Source organism: Chiloscyllium punctatum, chromosome 39 (assembly GCF_047496795.1).
Source record: "Chiloscyllium punctatum isolate Juve2018m chromosome 39, sChiPun1.3, whole genome shotgun sequence".
Lineage (NCBI taxonomy): Eukaryota > Metazoa > Chordata > Chondrichthyes > Orectolobiformes > Hemiscylliidae > Chiloscyllium > Chiloscyllium punctatum.
In genome coordinates, this window is record NC_092777.1 from 66,968,133 (window position 1) to 66,984,679 (window position 16,547).

Sequence of the window (16,547 nt, forward strand, 5' to 3'; positions counted from 1 at the left end):
CTGTCCTGAACCAGGGTCAGCCTGGTGGCCAGCCAATGGAGATTAAGATCCATGCTGTATGTTACATTTCACATTCGGCTTGGTATTAAAAAGCACACAGCAGGAGCTACAGTCAAGACAGCTGCATTCCCTCTTGGACTGCAGCTCACTGTCTGCTCCCAGCAGCATAAAGAGACATGCTGTTTTAACAAATACAACATAGTACTCATTTTACATTTCAGACCAAAATTGTGGGAGATGAAAGGACAACCCGAATTAATCAAAGTTTTTGACTTGCTTCTGTTATACATATCTGGGAGCACTGATACAGGTGACAGTACCAGACTGGAGTGAACTGTCCCTTTTACCTACCCATATAACAGTACAGGAGGTGACATGTGCAAACTCCTTATACACAGACAGACAGACACACATGGACTTTACAGGAGCTGACACAGATACATAAAGCCATACAGGTGTGAATCATTGTCTTGTAGGAGGCTGTTTTTCACCTTGCACAGCTACTCCATCTGCAGGATAGCCCGGTAACCAAGGGCCAAAGGAAACTGGGACAAGATTTGTGCTGATAGGAAGCTGAAATGGACAGCAGTTAGCCAACACAATCTCTCCACTGACCATTAACAATGGGCTACAGCAGGTAAACATCATTTTCTCTGTTGCTGAAAATAGGAGTTCATGGGGGATGTGCAGCTGTCCAGTGTACTTGCTTGGATACCTGTTTACACACCAACAGACATGCCACAAACATGCACGTGTAAACATACAAGATGCTCAATACCACCACATGCACAAGCACACCTTGTCCACAAAAAACTGTTACATACTGTACCTGCACGCAATATTTTTATTAATAATTGTACAGTGATTATTAGATCAATTCCTGATTATAACTGTTAGAAAAAGTGCTCAAGAATATCTAAAGAATAAAAGCCATTTATAAAATATAGCAAATCTCTAAATGCATAGGTTCATCAAGTGGTGTTGGAGTCAGCACTGGACCTGTTGGGAAATGGGAATTTTCTCTGGGACTTATTGTGAAAAGCAGAAACTCGAGAGGATGGAACAGCAGACAAAAGTGAGAATGGGAAGCATGTGCCACTGACAAAGTGAGAGAGGAAAGATCACAATTAAAAATAAAGTGGTCAGTGTTTCATAACTTGAAGGATATCCCAGGATGAGACAGGAGAATGGCCAAAGGGTCAAAGCTTTGATAATGGGCAGTGATTGCTTTACCTGGAGAGGTGCAAAAATGTAAAGGAGCAAGAAAGCTGTGCTGGGTCTTTTGAACCACACAGTTGGAATTAGATTCTTGTCTACAATCGAATTATACTGCCTACCAGTTCCAGTGGCTCCTCATCCCAGGCTGCTCCTGTCAACACCAGGCACATTGGGTGGGTGTGATAGGCTAAGGGTCAGGGACTATATCTCCCACTGCTCAAGGGTTAAGGAAACAAGATGGTCAGGGTTTACTTTCAAAAGAGATTGTTTAACAGGGCATTTCAACCTGCTGTTGGAGCCCATCCAAACAGCTCAGTGAGACACGGGAGTACTGATGGAAGTCTGTGGTACCTACAGTTCCTTGTTTGGAAACAGTGGCTGGCTGGAGCAGCTGCTTTCAGAACGCTGTGCTCGGATAGCCGCAGTGGAAGTGCTCGAGTGGATTGACTAGATGTGAGTGGTGGATGGGAGCACATTTGATACATGAACTAGTTTTTATTTGTTATCATCACAAGGAGAGGCAGCTGAAGGTTTTCAATAATCCCCAAAAGTAATGCTAGTGACCATCGTGATTAACTTTTACAGACATTGCAGCGACTGGTGTAGTCATTCAGCGAAGTAAAACTTGTGCCCTTTCATACACAGTGAGTCTTCAGTTTCTGGAGTGCTGGGATAACGCCTGTCCCAAGTACAGCAGGCACCATGTCTCAGTAGGTCAATGTTGCTGCCCCCTGATTGTAGCAAGGACGCTCAGTCAGAGTCGCTGGCACAGAGCTCAGGGCAGGGTCACCTTTCTGTAAAACAAACTCCAGCTCTTGGTAATTCTGAAGCCTCGCAACTTCTTTATCCTAAAGATCAAGCCAAATAAAACAGGTTTAAATTGAGCAGAGACTTAGGGAGAAGGTGGAGGAAGAAAGCGAGAGGAAGGCAGGAGAGATTAAATGACAAAAGGACAATGATAAAAGGAGGCAGGTACCAGTCACAGGACGAGAAACGGAAGGCAAGTGAGAGGGAGGGGGAGGTGGGAACGAGAAAAGCAGAATCATTACCAACAGTTGCTGCTCAGAAAAAAGGAAGGAGAGGTTGTAATCAGAAGCGGTTGAACTGAGTGCGGAGCCTGGCAGGCAGTGACGAGTCTAATCGAAAGATGAGGTGCTGTTCCACCTGCTCTGAGCTTCATGGAAACACTGCAGAAGGCCAAGGATAGACAGGTCAGAGTGCGAGTACAGACAATTACACTGATAAATGAACCTTTTGTCATTTAATTTCTCCTGCCGCGGATCATATCAGAGTCTATTCATCGCCGGCCAGCTTTCTGAGTAGTGTTTCCTGGCTGTAGCAACAGGTCACAAACTGGAAACATTAACCCTGTTTCACTCCACAGACATTGACTGAACTACTGAGTACTGCCAGAACATTTATAAGCGAGGGGCACATGCCCCCCCCCCGTGCCAGTGTCCCAGCGAGGGGCACATGCCCCCCCCGTGCCAGTGTCCCAGCGACGGGCACATGCCCCCCCGTGCCAGTGTCCCAGCGAGGGGCACATGCCCCCCCCGTGCCAGTGTCCCAGCGAGGGGCACATGCCCCTGTGCCAGTGTCCCAGCGAGGGACACATGCCCCCCCCCCCGTGCCAGTGTCCCAGCGAGGGGCACATGCCCCTGTGCCAGTGTCCCAGCGAGGGGCACGTGCCCACCAGTGTCCCAGTGAGGGACATGGCCCCCCATGCCAGTGTCCCAGCGAGGGGTGCGGCCCCCTGTGCCAGCGAGGGGCGTGGGGTATATTTTGATTACCTTTCTTAGCAGTGTGTTGGGTAGTTTCCTGATCTTTGCCACTTGTTTTGGATCGATACAGAGTTCCTGACAGCTCACCCTGAGCAGCGCCTGGTAAGTGAGCTCCTGTCGATCCAGTTCCACCTCTATGAAGTCATCATCCCGGACGGCAGGATTGTGAACTCGAACTTTCAGCACCAGCTCTGCAAGGACAGAGACAGCAGCAGCTTACAGCGTGGGATTGTGTTATCACCTCAGACCTTTGAACAGGTGAGGCGGCACCTTTTCGGATTGTTGACCCAATCTAACATTGCAGGCTCAGGAATTACTGATTCATTCTCCATCAGAGGGCACAACTAACTGGAATAATTTTAGAAGACCACAGCTTCCTGACCAATTTATACAGAGCACAAACATATCAGTTGTATAAACTTTCAACTGTTAAAATGAGTCACATTAGAAATAACTCAGGAAGGAATTCAATAGGGAGTCAGTCCCCGTCCCACACGGGCCCCACAGGACACCAGTCACCGTCCCACACGGACCCCGCAGGACACCAGTCACCGTCCTATACGGGCCCCGCAGGACACCAGTCACCGTCCTATACGGGCCCCACAGGACACCAGTCCCCGTCCCATACGGGCCCCACAGGACACCAGTCCCCGTCCCACACGGACCCCGCAGGACACCAGTCACCGTCCTATACGGGCCCCACAGGACACCAGTCACCGTCCCGTACGGGCCCCACAGGACACCAGTCACCGTCCCGTACGGGCCCCGCAGGACACCAGTCACCGTCCCGTACTCGCCCCGCAGGACACCAGTCACCGTCCCACACGGGCCCCACAGGATACCAGTCACCGTCCCATATCGACCCCGCAGGACACCAGTCACCGTCCCGTACGGGCCCCACAGGATACCAGTCCCCGTCCGTATGGGCCCCACAGGACACCAGTCACCGTCCCGTATGGGCCCCACAGGATACCAGTCACCGTCCTGTACACATTCCATAGGGTGTCAATCTGAAGACCGATTGCTAATAAATGTCACATCTACCTGTAGTGAGAATGGTCACAGCCTTATTAGAGATGTTTGCAAAATAGTCCATACAACAGTTTAGAGGTGGATCAGAAGTATTAACGTTTCAAATCTAACAGCAAGAACACAGTCTTTGAATGTGAGCACAGAGATTTTCAAATTTTGCTCAACCCAACCATTCCTAACTCTTCATGGGCAAAGTAAATTGCAATTTCCTGGAGGAGTGGAAAGCCTTATCACGCTGATATTTGACCTGGGGAGGGATTGACAAATCAGCCACACTCCGATCGTGCTGAATTGATGAGCACTCTCTCCAGTGGTTCATGGAGGCCAGTGTCAGAAGCATTCACTTGTTGGGGACCATGTCGCAAACAGCAACAGTAGCAATAGCATGGTCAGAGATTGTTCTCTTTTAACATCACTTTTGTGATGAAGCAGAAGACATTGAAAAAAATGGAACACACATCCAGTCGCAGCATTTCATTTTTTTGACGGGAAGTAAATTCAAACTTCTCTTGCAGTGCCAGTAGGTGTTTGAATAAGAAGCTGTGTCTGTTCCTGATGGTGTAAATAGCTGCCACTGTCTCCTGTCAAATGCCCGACTGTGATCAGAAACCTTGGAGTTTCTCTTCGATAGTCAGGATTCTTTCATTCTCCAACTGCATTTTAATATTCAGATCATTCAGATGGTATCTGTGAGATACTCCATCTTAGCCCCGAAGTAATAATCTGGAGTTTGTGAACAAAAGAGAGAAGCTTCCCCAAAGTGTGACAGGAGATGCTGATACCAGGCTCACATTTCTGCAAACAATACTGTGAGCAGAAGTGATGCGATTTGATGTAATGCATGATGTTCACGCATACTGTAACATTGCAGCTAACTCCGGTTACATTGTTTTGGCCACAAGAGCTTTGTGATGGAGGATGCAATTGATGGTCTGAATGTCAGGATTTTGCTCTTTCACCTTATTGACAAAACCTTTGATTTTCCCATCAGTGCTAACACTCCAACACATGGCCCAGGTAAGTTGGTTTTCCCTCAAGGAGGTAATGTTTCTTCACCAGTTACATGGCTCGGTATCTCCTTACAGAAGGAAACATTCTCCTGAATTGCATTCCCACAACATACGGAACATTGGCCAGCATCTGGCAGTGTCAGCTTGGATCAGTGGACTCATCACTTTGCAAAGGAGACGTCCCAATGGTCACCAACGTCTCTTGCAGCACTTCCTCTATCAGTTGTCATGCTGATAATTGGCAGTTTAACCACGTTAGCAGAATGGAATTTTCTCACACTTTCTTGCAGTATCAGCTCCTGCTGATTTGTTTTTACATACAGGCATGATTAAGTTGTCAGCAATAGGATGGGACTTATTTGACTTTGCTACAAGCTCAGCCTCCAGGTAACGCACTGGTTGAGGATTTTCCAATACCCGTGCACAGACCATCAGACATTGCTTATGCTTATTGTTTTGTTTTCTCAAGCTCTTGACTTTGTTCACAAGAGATGGAGGTTTCATTTGCAAATGGCATATGTATGTTCTTGATACAATCAGAGTGTCAGCCAACTTCTCTCTGCAGATGAGATATTCCGGTAAGGGACAAGCTGCACCACCTGTCCAAGAAAATCCAAAGGCCAGAAAGCTCTCACTGTGCTGTCTCTGAACAGTCTTGCCTTATTTTTCTTTGGGTTCAGATGTTTCATTGAGTGAAGCAGCAGAGCAATCATCTCTTTTGACAAGAAACTTTATCCATTCCTTCTTCGAAAACAAGATTTGGATCAGTGATACATGTAAAGAAATTTCTAAAACTATTCCTTTTAAAGCCCATGCTAATATGGAAACCTGTCCAGGCAAGCAGGTCAGTTCAACATCTGATTCAATCACGTACAGAGTTTCCCCTCACACTAACATTTGGTAGTGTGGATACATGTTACCAGAAGCAACTACATAAAGTGGCACTGTGCCTGAGAATTTCATATTCACTTTGCCAGGGCACACCAGCTGAATGGTGCTAGTTGTGACGTTGTCCACATTTTGCAGGGCATTCGTTGTTGTCCTGCCTAATTGTGTATGATTACGTGGCATTTTCTGTGTGCACTTTTTAAGGTGTAGTGTTGTGTGTCAGATATAGTTATCCTTCTATCAACATCACAAGAAACCAATTGTCAGTTATTACCTGGTTGTTAACCGTACTCATCATATTTTTATATTTCTTTGTGTCCCCCCCACACAAGGCAGGCACAAACATTGCCCCTGGAGAGCCTGCTGAGATGGAGCAGACTCTCTGTCTACACACAGTGCCTGTCCCTTTCCCTACCTTGCTCATTTATAGGGTAGGCTCCAGTGAAGAATAGTGGCTGGAAAGTTGCTGGGGGTCCTGTTGCTAGTGTGTTCTGTTGCTGCGATGTCAGTGACGGTTTACGGTCTGTTAGTGAGCCAGCAGCTGCAGCCTCCGTGCTTTTGGACTCCCGCTTCTCCACGTACGGGAAGGAGGGATTTGCCAGGTAGTTGGGCAGGAATGGGAGAGTTGATTCTCCATTAACAACAGGCTCTGAATCCTCATCAACTGCAGGCAGATGGAGAGAGAGAGAGAGAGAGAGAGAAAGAAAACAGCAGTGAGCAGTACCTTACATAGCACCTTAAACACTGATTATAATAACCTAAGTTACTTCACAGAATATTGCCCAACAAAACTTGGATGTGCAAAATAAAGAGATGTTAGGACTGAAACAGAATTAAAAGAATCCACATGCACAGCAGCTTTCACAATCACTGGGTGTAACAATAAAGTAACATGGGAAAACAAGTAGCCAATTTGCAAATTGCAAACGCTCATAAACAGCAATTTGATGATAACCTGATAATATATGTTTAATGATGTTGACTGACTAATGAATATTGGCCAGGACAGGAGACAGAGAGAGACACTCTTCTGAGAAAGAGTCATTCGACCTGCTAACTATTTTCTCTTCAGATGCTGCCAGACCTGCTGAGTTTGTCCAGCAATTTCTGTCTTAGTTTCTGATTTCCAGCATCAATGGTTCTTTTGTTTTTCACCAGAGAGAATTCCCCTGTTTATCACTGAGACTGAGTCATGTGACCATCTACATCCACAAGAGAACATATGAAGCCTCAGTTGAACACCTTCCCTGAAATACAGTAGCTCTGGCAACACAGCACTCCCTCAACACTGCACTCAATACAAGTCTCAACTTCTGTGCTCAGGTTTTGGAGTGGGATCTGAACACTCAAATTTTGGATTCACCAGTGTTAGCCACTAGGTCAGGACTGATAGTGACCAAACGTTTGGTTGATTTTAAGAACTGTAATTAAGAAGGAGAGAAAGATCGAGGGTATAGGCTTAATCAGCTTAACATTTTTTTTCCAAGGGTTTTTTCTGTTTCCATGTGTGTTCGGGATGTGTAGGCAAACATTACCATGGTGATACCCCAACATCCTGGGCAGTGCTCCGTGTAAACTGCATGGCTGCTGGGAGTTTCCTTCGATCACCGTGCCAATCCTGTTGTGCATGAACCTTTAAGATCCATGCAGCAGAAAAATAACATGACAGGAAACATTGGTCCTGTGTGTGTATGTACGTTTGCAAACAAATAGTCAGGCAGCATCCGAGGAGCAGGAAAATCAACATTTTGGGCAAAAGCCCTTCATCAGGAATGAGGCTGGGAGACTCCAGGGTGGAGAGATAAATGGGAGGGGGGTGGGACTGGGGAGAAGGTAGCCAAGAGTACAATAGATGGATGGAGGTGGGGATGAAGGAGATGGGTTAGAGAGGAGGGTGGAGCGGATGGGTGGAAAGGAAGATTGTTAGGTTCCATTTAAAATTTAATTTAAAAGCAATTACATTTCTTCACGGAACACAGAAGCTTTTAAGCTCTGTGTTGCTGTACAAATCTGCGCCTGGCTGCCTTAATTTATTAAACCGGTAACCTTGCTTTAAACAGACCATACTCCTAGTGATTCTTTTGACCGATCTCGAACCAAGAGGCTCCTTTGGAGGGGTCAAAATCTTCAAATTTAAATTTAAACTTAATTCAATTAAATTTAAAAAAAATAAGAGTGCGTAGCAGGGTTGGAAATGTCTGATAGAGAGTGGGTGCGTGTGTGAGAGTGAGAATATAAATGGCATCACAATGCACCCCCTCCCCTAAACACACACATACATAAAAATTGGTGGGGTGAATTTGTCCTTGTAGAATTACATTTTACTTCACTCAAAAACTGCATGAATCCATGTAAGATTCTATAAATTCATTTTTTAAGATTAGAATCAGTGTAAACATTTGTGGCACAGACAATATCACACAGGGGAGCTCACACCTTCAATACATTATCTGGGCTGACAGACACCAATTGTTAAAATTCACTTGAGAATGTAACTTTTACAAAAAAATATTTTGCGATTTACATATGAAAGAACTGAAACCAGCATGGTCATTCTAACAGATGACAGACTTAAACAATCCAGGTCCTTTTCAATATATAATTTCAGTTACATCACACAGCAAATATTTGCTATAAATTCTGTGTCTTACAATCTTATGCTCCACAACCACTTGATGAAGAGGCAACCCTGGAAGCTAGTGCTTCCAAATAAACCTGTTGGACTATAACCTGGTGTTGTGTGACTTTTAACTCTCTCCTACTGAAGTTGCCATGGCTTTCACAAAGAATATCTGGGAACCAGAAGGCTTCTTATGAAATTTGGTAGTTTCAGGGTCATCATTGCTGATTCTAACATTTGGTTCCAGATTTTATTTCATGAACTTAATTTAAATTCCCCAGTTACAGGATCTGAACTCATGTTTCTCGATCATCGATCCAGGTCTTGGCTTTCTCGTCCAGTAACAGACTCACCACGCAACTGTTCCCATTAGAGTACATTATGGGTTAAGGAGGGATCAAAGACACAGAAGATAAGTTTAAATTAAGCCATCACTAGACTAGGAGCCAGTGCAGGTTACTGAGTGAAGTTGGATGAACAGGACTTGGCATAAGTTAAGACTGGAGTAGAGTTTGCAACAAGTGACTTTATAGTGCGTGCAAAGTTCCAATTCAACATTTGACCTTGGAGAGTAGTCCACCCAAGAGAAAGGGACAGAGATGGAGGGATGAGATTGTCAGAGTGAAATATATATTAAAATATCCAGGCAGAGTGGTAGACAGTGATGCTACAGAGCAAGACAAAGAATAATGTCAGCAAATCACCTCCTAACATGGCTCGGAGTTCACGTTTCATCGTCAGTTGTGCTGCACTTTCACCTTTGTTTGTGAGAATATCTTTATTAGCCCCAGCATCAAGTAGGTAGGATACAATCTGAGTGTGACCACGTTTACAAGCCCAATGCAAACAGGTCCTGCAATGCAAGCAACAGAACCAGATAACAGTCAACAATAGACATAGTAAGGTAAACGTTGGTTTTTGCAGATGAGGCAGTGCAGCACTCCCGCAGCGCTGACCCTCCGACGGGGCGGCTCTCCCGCAGCGCTGACCCTCCGACGGCGTGGCACTCCCTCAGCGCTGACCCTCCGACGGGGCGGCTCTCCCGCAGCGCTGACCCTCCGACGGGGCGGCACTCCCGCAGCGCTGACCCTCCGACAGTGCCCACTCCCGCAGCGCTGACCCTCCGACAGTGCCCACTCCCGCAGCGCTGACCCTCCGACAGTGCCCACTCCCGCAGCGCTGACCCTCCGACAGTGCGGCACTCCCTCAGCGCTGACCCTCCGACAGTGCGGCACTCCCTCAGCACTGACCCTCCGACAGTGCGGCACTCCCTCAGCACTGACCCTCCGACAGTGCGGCACTCCCTCAGCACTGACCCTCCGACAGTGCGGCACTCCCTCAGCACTGACCCTCCGACAGTGCGGCACTCCCTCAGCACTGACCCTCCGACAGTGCGGCACTCCCTCAGCACTGACCCTCCGACAGTGCGGCACTCCCTCAGCACTGACCCTCCGACAGTGCCCACTCCCTCAGCACTGACCCTCCGACAGTGCGGCACTCCCTCAGCACTGACCCTCCGACAGTGCGGCACTCCCTCAGCACTGACCCTCCGACAGTGCCTACTCCCTCAGCACTGACCCTCCGACAGTGCGGCACTCCCTCAGCACTGACCCTCCGACAGTGCGGCACTCCCTCAGCACTGACCCTCCGACAGTGCCCACTCCCTCAGCACTGACCCTCCGACAGTGCCCACTCCCTCAGCACTGACCCTCCGACAGTGCGGCACTCCCTCAGCACTGACCCTCCGACAGTGCCCACTCCCTCAGCACTGACCCTCCGACAGTGCGGCGCTCCCTCAGCACTGACCCTCCGACAGTGCCCACTCCCTCAGCACTGACCCTCCGACAGTGCGGCACTCCCTCAGCACTGACCCTCCCCGGTGGTTGGTTATTTTCCACCGTTTTCCCTCTAGGCCCGGTCGCCCAGCTCCTCACCAGCCGTTCACCGTGTTCTGTCCGTTCACTCGGGCTCCGCGGCCCAGCAGCTCCGAAACCAAATCCAAATCCCCGAGACTCGCCGCCTCCCGAAGCCGCTCATCAAGCTCTAGGCCGGGATCAGCCGCCATGGCGCGTCAGGAGCAACCTCTGACCCCGCATGACCCGCCCCTTCACCATCGCCCCGCGGGACCCGCCCCTTAGCCATCACCCCGCCTCTTAGCCATCGCCCCGCCCCAGCCCAGCCCCTCGGGATCCGACCCGCCCCTTCACCATCGACCCGACCCGCCCCTGCCCCGCGGGATCCGCCCCTTAGTCATCGCCCCACCCCAGCCCCGTGGGATCCGCCCCTTCACCATCGCCCCGCCCCAGCCCCGCGGGATCCGCCCCTTAGCCATCGCCCCACCCCAGCCCCGTGGGATCCGCCCCTTCACCATCGCCCCGCCCCAGCCCCGCGGGATCCGCCCCTTAGCCATCGCCCTGCCCCAGCCCCGCGGGATCCGCCCCTTAGCCATCGCCCGTCCCCAGCCCCGCGGGATCCGCCCCTTAGCCATCGCCCCACCCCAGCCCCGTGGGATCCGCCCCTTCACCATCGACTCCCGCGTGATCCGCCCCTTCACGATCGCCCCGCCCCCGGCTTTGTGGGTTCCGCCCCTTCACCATCTCCCAGCCCCAGCCCCGTGGGATCCGCCCCTTAGCCATCACCACGCCCCTTGGCCATCGTCCCTCCCCTGACTTGTGCGGGATCCGCCAATGCAGTGTAGCTCCACCCACAAGTCTTGTCGTCCCGCCCGACACAGCGCCCTCTGGAGTCTGCCTCAAACACGGTCTCGCCGACTGGTGTTATTCCCCGCCCCCTGCCACTGAAACCCCGCCCTCAGGGCGAGAAACCCCACCCCTTGGCCAGAAACCTCAACCACTCCCACCTGATGAAGGAGCAGCGCTGTGAAAGCTAGTGCTTCCAAATAAACCTGTCAGACTATATGCTGGTGTGGTGGGTTGAAGTGATTATGCCTGAAACGTCGATTATTCCTGTTCCTCGGATGCTGCCTGACCTGCTGTGCTTTTCCAGCACCACTCTAACCTAGACTCTGGTTTCCAGTATCTGCAGACATTGTTCTTACCTATCTGATTATTAACTTTGTCCACCCCACCGAGGGTCAGCATGACTCCCAGAGGCTCTTCAGAGCATCCTAGCCAGGCTGTTGTGTCCGAGTTGGAGATTGTCAGGTCCTGCTGTGCTGTAGCTCATACATGGAGTCATTGAGTCATAGAAACGCACAGCATGGAGACAGATCCTTCAGTTTAACCAGTCCATCCTGAATATAATCCCAATCTAAACTCGTCCCACCTGCCTACTCCTGGTTCTCATCCCGCCAAGCCTTTCCTTTTGCATCTGAATGTATTTTAAACATAGTTGTACCCACATCCATCACTTCCTATACGCGAACCACCTTCTGTGTAAGAAATTTGCTCCTCATATCCTTTTTAAATCTCTTTCTTTGAAACCTCTCATCCAAGGGAAAAGACAATTTTGCAGCTGTACAAAACTCTGATGTGGCCGCACTTGGAGTATTGTGTACAGTTCTGGTTGCCTTGTTATAGGAAGGATGTGGAAACTTTGGAAAGGGTTCAGAGGAGATTTACTAGGATGTTGGAGGGAAGGTCTGATGAGGAAAGGCTGAGGGACTTGAGGATGTTACCTGTAGAGAGGAAAAGATTGAGAGGTGACTTAATTGAGACATATAAGATATAGGGTGTAGATTTGCTCGCTGAGCTGTAGGTTTGATATCCAGACGTTTCATTACCTGGCTAGGTAACATCATCAGTGGCGACCGCCAAGTGAAGCGAAGCTGTTGTCTCCTGCTTTCTATTTATATGTTTGTCCAGGATGGGGTTTCTGGGGTTTGTGGTGATGTCATTTCCTGTTCGTTTTCTGAGGGGTTGATAGATGGTATCTAGATCTATGTGTTTGTTTATGGCGTTGTGTTTGGAGTGCCAGGCCTCTAGGAATTCTCTGGCATGTCTCTGCTTAGCCTGTCCCAGGATAGATGTGTTGTCCCAGTCGAAATGGTGTTTTTTTTCCTCCATGTGTAGGGCTACGAGGGAGAGAGGGTCGTGTTTTTTTGTGGCTACCTAGTGTTCGTGTATCCTGTTGGCTAACTTTCTTTCTGTTTGTCCTACGTAGTGTTTGTGGCAGTCCTTGCATGGAATTTTGTAGACGACGTTGGTTTTGCCCATGGGTTGTACTGGGTCTTTTAAGTTTGTTAGTTTTTGTTTGAGAGTATTGGTGGGTTTGTGTGCTACTAGGATTCCGAGGGGTCTTGGGATGGTTGCTGGTGTAGTTATATAAGATAATCAGAGGGTTAGATAGGGTGGAAAATGAGAGCCTTTTTCCTTGGATGGTGATGGCTAGCACGAGGGGACAAAGCTTTAAATTGAGGGGTGATGTATACATATATATATAAGACAGATATCAGAGGTAGTTTCTTTACTTAGAGAGTAGTAGGGGCATGGAACACACTACCTGCGACAGTAGTAGATTCACCAACGTTATGGGCATTTAAATGGCCATTGGATAAACATATAGATAAAAGTGGAATAGTGTAGGTTAGATGGGCTTCAGATTAGTTCTACAGGTTGGTGCAACATCGAGAGCCGAAGGGCCTGTACTGTGCTGTAATATTCAACGTTCCATGTACCATTAACTCTATCTATACCCTTCATTATTTTATAAACTTCTATAAGGTCGCCTCTTAACCTCCTAAGCTCAAGTGAAGGAAGTCCCAGTCTATCCAAACTTCCTTTATCACTCAAACCTTCCATACCCAGCAACATCCTAATAGATCTCTTCTGAACCCACTCCACCTTAATAATATCCTTCCTATAAGTGGGCAACCAGAACTGGACATTGTATTCCAAAAGTTGTCTCACTAATGGCATGTACAACCTCAACATGACTTCCCAACTCCGACACTTAAGGGACTAAGCAATGAAGGCAAGCGTGCTAAACATCTTTTTAAGCACCCTGTCTATATGTGACGCAATCTTCAAAGAATTATGTACCTGAATCCCTAGGTTCCTCTTTCTGTAACACTACCCAAGCCCCACCATTAATTATATAAGCCCTGCCCCTATATGTTGTACCAAAATCAATATCTTACATTTATCCAGATTGAACACTATCTGCCATTTTTCAGCCCATTGACCCATTTGATCAAGATAAAAACTGAAGGTTCTGAGGAAGGGTCACTGCCCCCATAACGTAAACTTCGATTTGTTTTCACAAATGTTGATAGACTGTTTAAGAAGGGTGGTGAGGACAGGCCAGGGAACTATAGACCGGTGAGCCTGACCTTGGTGGTGGGCAAGTTGTTGGAGGGAATCCTGAGGGACAGGATGTACATGTATTTGGAAAGGCAAGGACTGAGTCGGGATAGTCAACATGGCTCTGCGTGTGGGAAATCATTTCTCACAAACTTGATAGAGTTTTTTGAAGAAGTAACAAAGAAGATTGATGAGGGCAGAGTAGTAGATGTGATCTATATGGACTTCAGTAAGGCATTCGACAAGGTTCCCCATGGGAGACTAATTAGCAAGGTTAGATCTCATGGGATACAGGGAGAACTAGCCATTTGGATACAGAACTGGCTCAAAGGTAGAAGACAGAGGGTGGTGGTGGAGGGTTGTTTTTCAGACTGGAGGCCTGTGACCAGTGGAGTGCCACAACGATCGGTGCTGGGCCCTCTACGTTTTGTCATTTACATAAATGATTTGGATGCGAGCATAAGAGGTACAGTTAGTAAGTTTGCAGATGACCCCAAAATTGGAGGTGTAGTGGAAGGCGAAGAGGGTTACCTCAGATTACAACAGGATCTTGACCAGATGGGCCAATGGGCTGAGAAGTGGCAGATAAGTGCGAGGTGCTGCATTTTGGGAAAGCAAATCTTAGCAGGACTTATACACTTAATGGTAAAGTCCTAGAGAGTGTTGCTGAACAAAGAGACCTTGGAGTGTAGATTCATAGCTCCTTGAAAGTGGAGTTGCAGGTAGATAGGATAGTGAAGAAGGCGCTTGGTATGCTTTCCTTTATTGGTCAGAGTATTGAGTACAGGAGTTGGGAGGTCATGTTGTGGCTGTACAGGACATTGGTTAGGCCACTGTTGGAATATTGCATGCAATTCTGTTCCCCTTCCTATTGGAAAGATGTTGTGAAACTTGAAAGGGTTCAGAAAAGATTTACAAGGATATTGCCAGGGTTGGAGGATCTGGGCTACAGGGAGAGGCTGAACAGATCTCATGGGATACAGGGACAGGATGTACATGTATTTGGAAAGGCAAGGACTGAGTCGGGATAGTCAACATGGCTCTGCGTGTGGGAAATCATTTCTCACAAACTTGATAGAGTTTTTTGAAGAAGTAACAAAGAAGATTGATGAGGGCAGAGTAGTAGATGTGATCTATATGGAGGCTGAGGGGTGACCTTATAGAGGTTTACAAAATTATGAGGGGCATGGATAGGATAAATAGACAAAGTCTTTTCCCTGGGGTCAGTGAGTCCAGAACTAGAGGGCATAGGTTTAGGGTGAGAGGGGAAAGATATAAAAGAGACCTAAGGGGCAACTTTTTCATGCATATGGTGGTACGCGTATGGAATGAGCTGCCAGAGGATGTGGTGGAGGCTGGTACATTTGCAACATTTAAAAGGCATTTGGATGGGTATATGAATAGGAAGGGTTTGGAGGGATATGGGCCGGCTGCTGGCAGGTGGGACTCGATTGGGTTGGGATATCTGGTCGGCATGGACGGGTTGGACTGAAGGGTTTGTTTCCATGCTGTACATCTCTATGACTCTATGCCCTGCTGAGTTTTTCCAGCAACTTCTGTTTTTCAGCATCTGCAGTTCTTTCGGTTTATATTGCAATGTTTGCTTGTTTCTTCATATACTACTGCACAGAACCAAACTGCGTTAGGGACTATGTATGTATATGAAAATATTCTGTGATTAAAGCATGTTTTTGAAATAAAAACTCTTCCTATGAAATGCTTATAAAACCCTGTCCTGGAGATTTTTCAGGAATTCTGCTCTCTCTCAGCCATCTACTCGATCGCTACAAATATTACTCTTTTATTTGTACACTTCTCTGACATTTGCCTAGATATCTTTGTTTCAAAATCCCCGATTGTTTGGGGATCTATAAGGACACTCCCAACAGTGTCATTGCTTCTTAACGTTTGTAAGTCCTTATGGCCTCATTTGAGAAATCTTCTGAGGTATCATCCCTCCTTACTACCATAATCTTTTATCAATATTGTGATACCATTTTCTCTTTTACATCCCTCCCCATCTCACATAAAGTTTTGCTACCCCAGAATATTGAGCTCAGACCTGTCCCACCTGATCCGTATCTTTGTGACAGCAGTAATTTCATATCCCATGTATTAATCAACACCCATTTCTGCTTTACAACAGCCTCGTAGTGTTATCACTGGTCTGTTAACCCAGAGACCCAGATAATGTTCTGGGCAAATGGTGGAATTTGAATTTAAGAAAAATCTGGAATTAAGAATCTAATGATGGCCATGAGTCAATTGTCGGAAAGACCCATCTGGTTCACTAATGTCCGTCAGGGAAGGAAACCACAATCCTCACCTGGTCTGGCGTACACTTGACTCCAGACTGACAGCAATGCGGTTGATGCTAAACTGCTCTCTGGGCAATTAGGAATGGACAGAAATGCTGCCCTAATCAGCAACACCCTCATCCTGTGAATCAATGAATTAAAAAAAAGTCACTCCTTACAACCTATGACTTTGAACCAGTTTGTCAACATTTGTCTCAAATATCTCTGACATAGGTTCTGTGTTTCTTTGCCTGAAACCACTCCTGAGAAGTACCTGGGATGTTTTGCCAGAATCACAGAATTTTTATGGTGCAGGAAGCTATTCAGCCCTATAACACCAGGTTATAGTCCAACAGGTTTAGTTGAAAGCAGACTAGCTTTCGGAGCGACGCTCCTTCACCACCGGCTCCAAAAGCTAGTGTGCTTCCAATTAAACCTGT

The 16,547-nt window shown here is 47.5% G+C and overlaps 1 protein-coding gene across 3 annotated transcripts; it reads right to left on the minus strand.

Annotated features, from left to right (window-relative positions):
- Positions 1 to 826: 826 nt before the first annotated feature.
- Positions 827 to 10,651, minus strand: ankrd40 (ankyrin repeat domain 40). 3 transcript variants are annotated; one of them, XM_072558988.1, is made up of 5 exons: positions 10,484 to 10,651; positions 9,254 to 9,402; positions 6,345 to 6,593; positions 3,009 to 3,190; positions 827 to 2,012 (listed from the first exon to the last, which is right to left on the minus strand). In XM_072558988.1, the coding sequence occupies exons 1-5, from the start codon at positions 10,612 to 10,614 to the stop codon at positions 1,926 to 1,928; spliced, it is 798 nt and encodes a 265-aa protein (XP_072415089.1). In that variant the 5' UTR covers positions 10,615 to 10,651; the 3' UTR covers positions 827 to 1,925. The 3 variants fall into 3 exon arrangements, with proteins under 3 accessions (XP_072415089.1, XP_072415088.1, XP_072415090.1); XM_072558987.1 differs by having other exon boundaries at positions 827 to 2,066; positions 10,484 to 10,650; XM_072558989.1 differs by lacking the exon at positions 827 to 2,012 and adding an exon at positions 2,110 to 2,405.
- Between the last annotated feature and the right edge of the window lie 5,896 nt (positions 10,652 to 16,547).

Excerpts from the sequence above, each read along its gene's own strand:
- ankrd40 (XM_072558987.1), bottom strand. The coding sequence starts at position 10,614 with ATGGCGGCTGATCCCGGCCTAGAGCTTGATGAGCGGCTTCGGGAGGCG. Across the intron at positions 9,403-10,483 it reads CAGAACACGGTGAACGGCTG|GACCTGTTTGCATTGGGCTT; the intron begins GTGAGGAGCTGG and ends CTTGCATTGCAG. Across the intron at positions 6,594-9,253 it reads ACTCCGAGCCATGTTAGGAG|TTGATGAGGATTCAGAGCCT; the intron begins GTGATTTGCTGA and ends ATCTGCCTGCAG.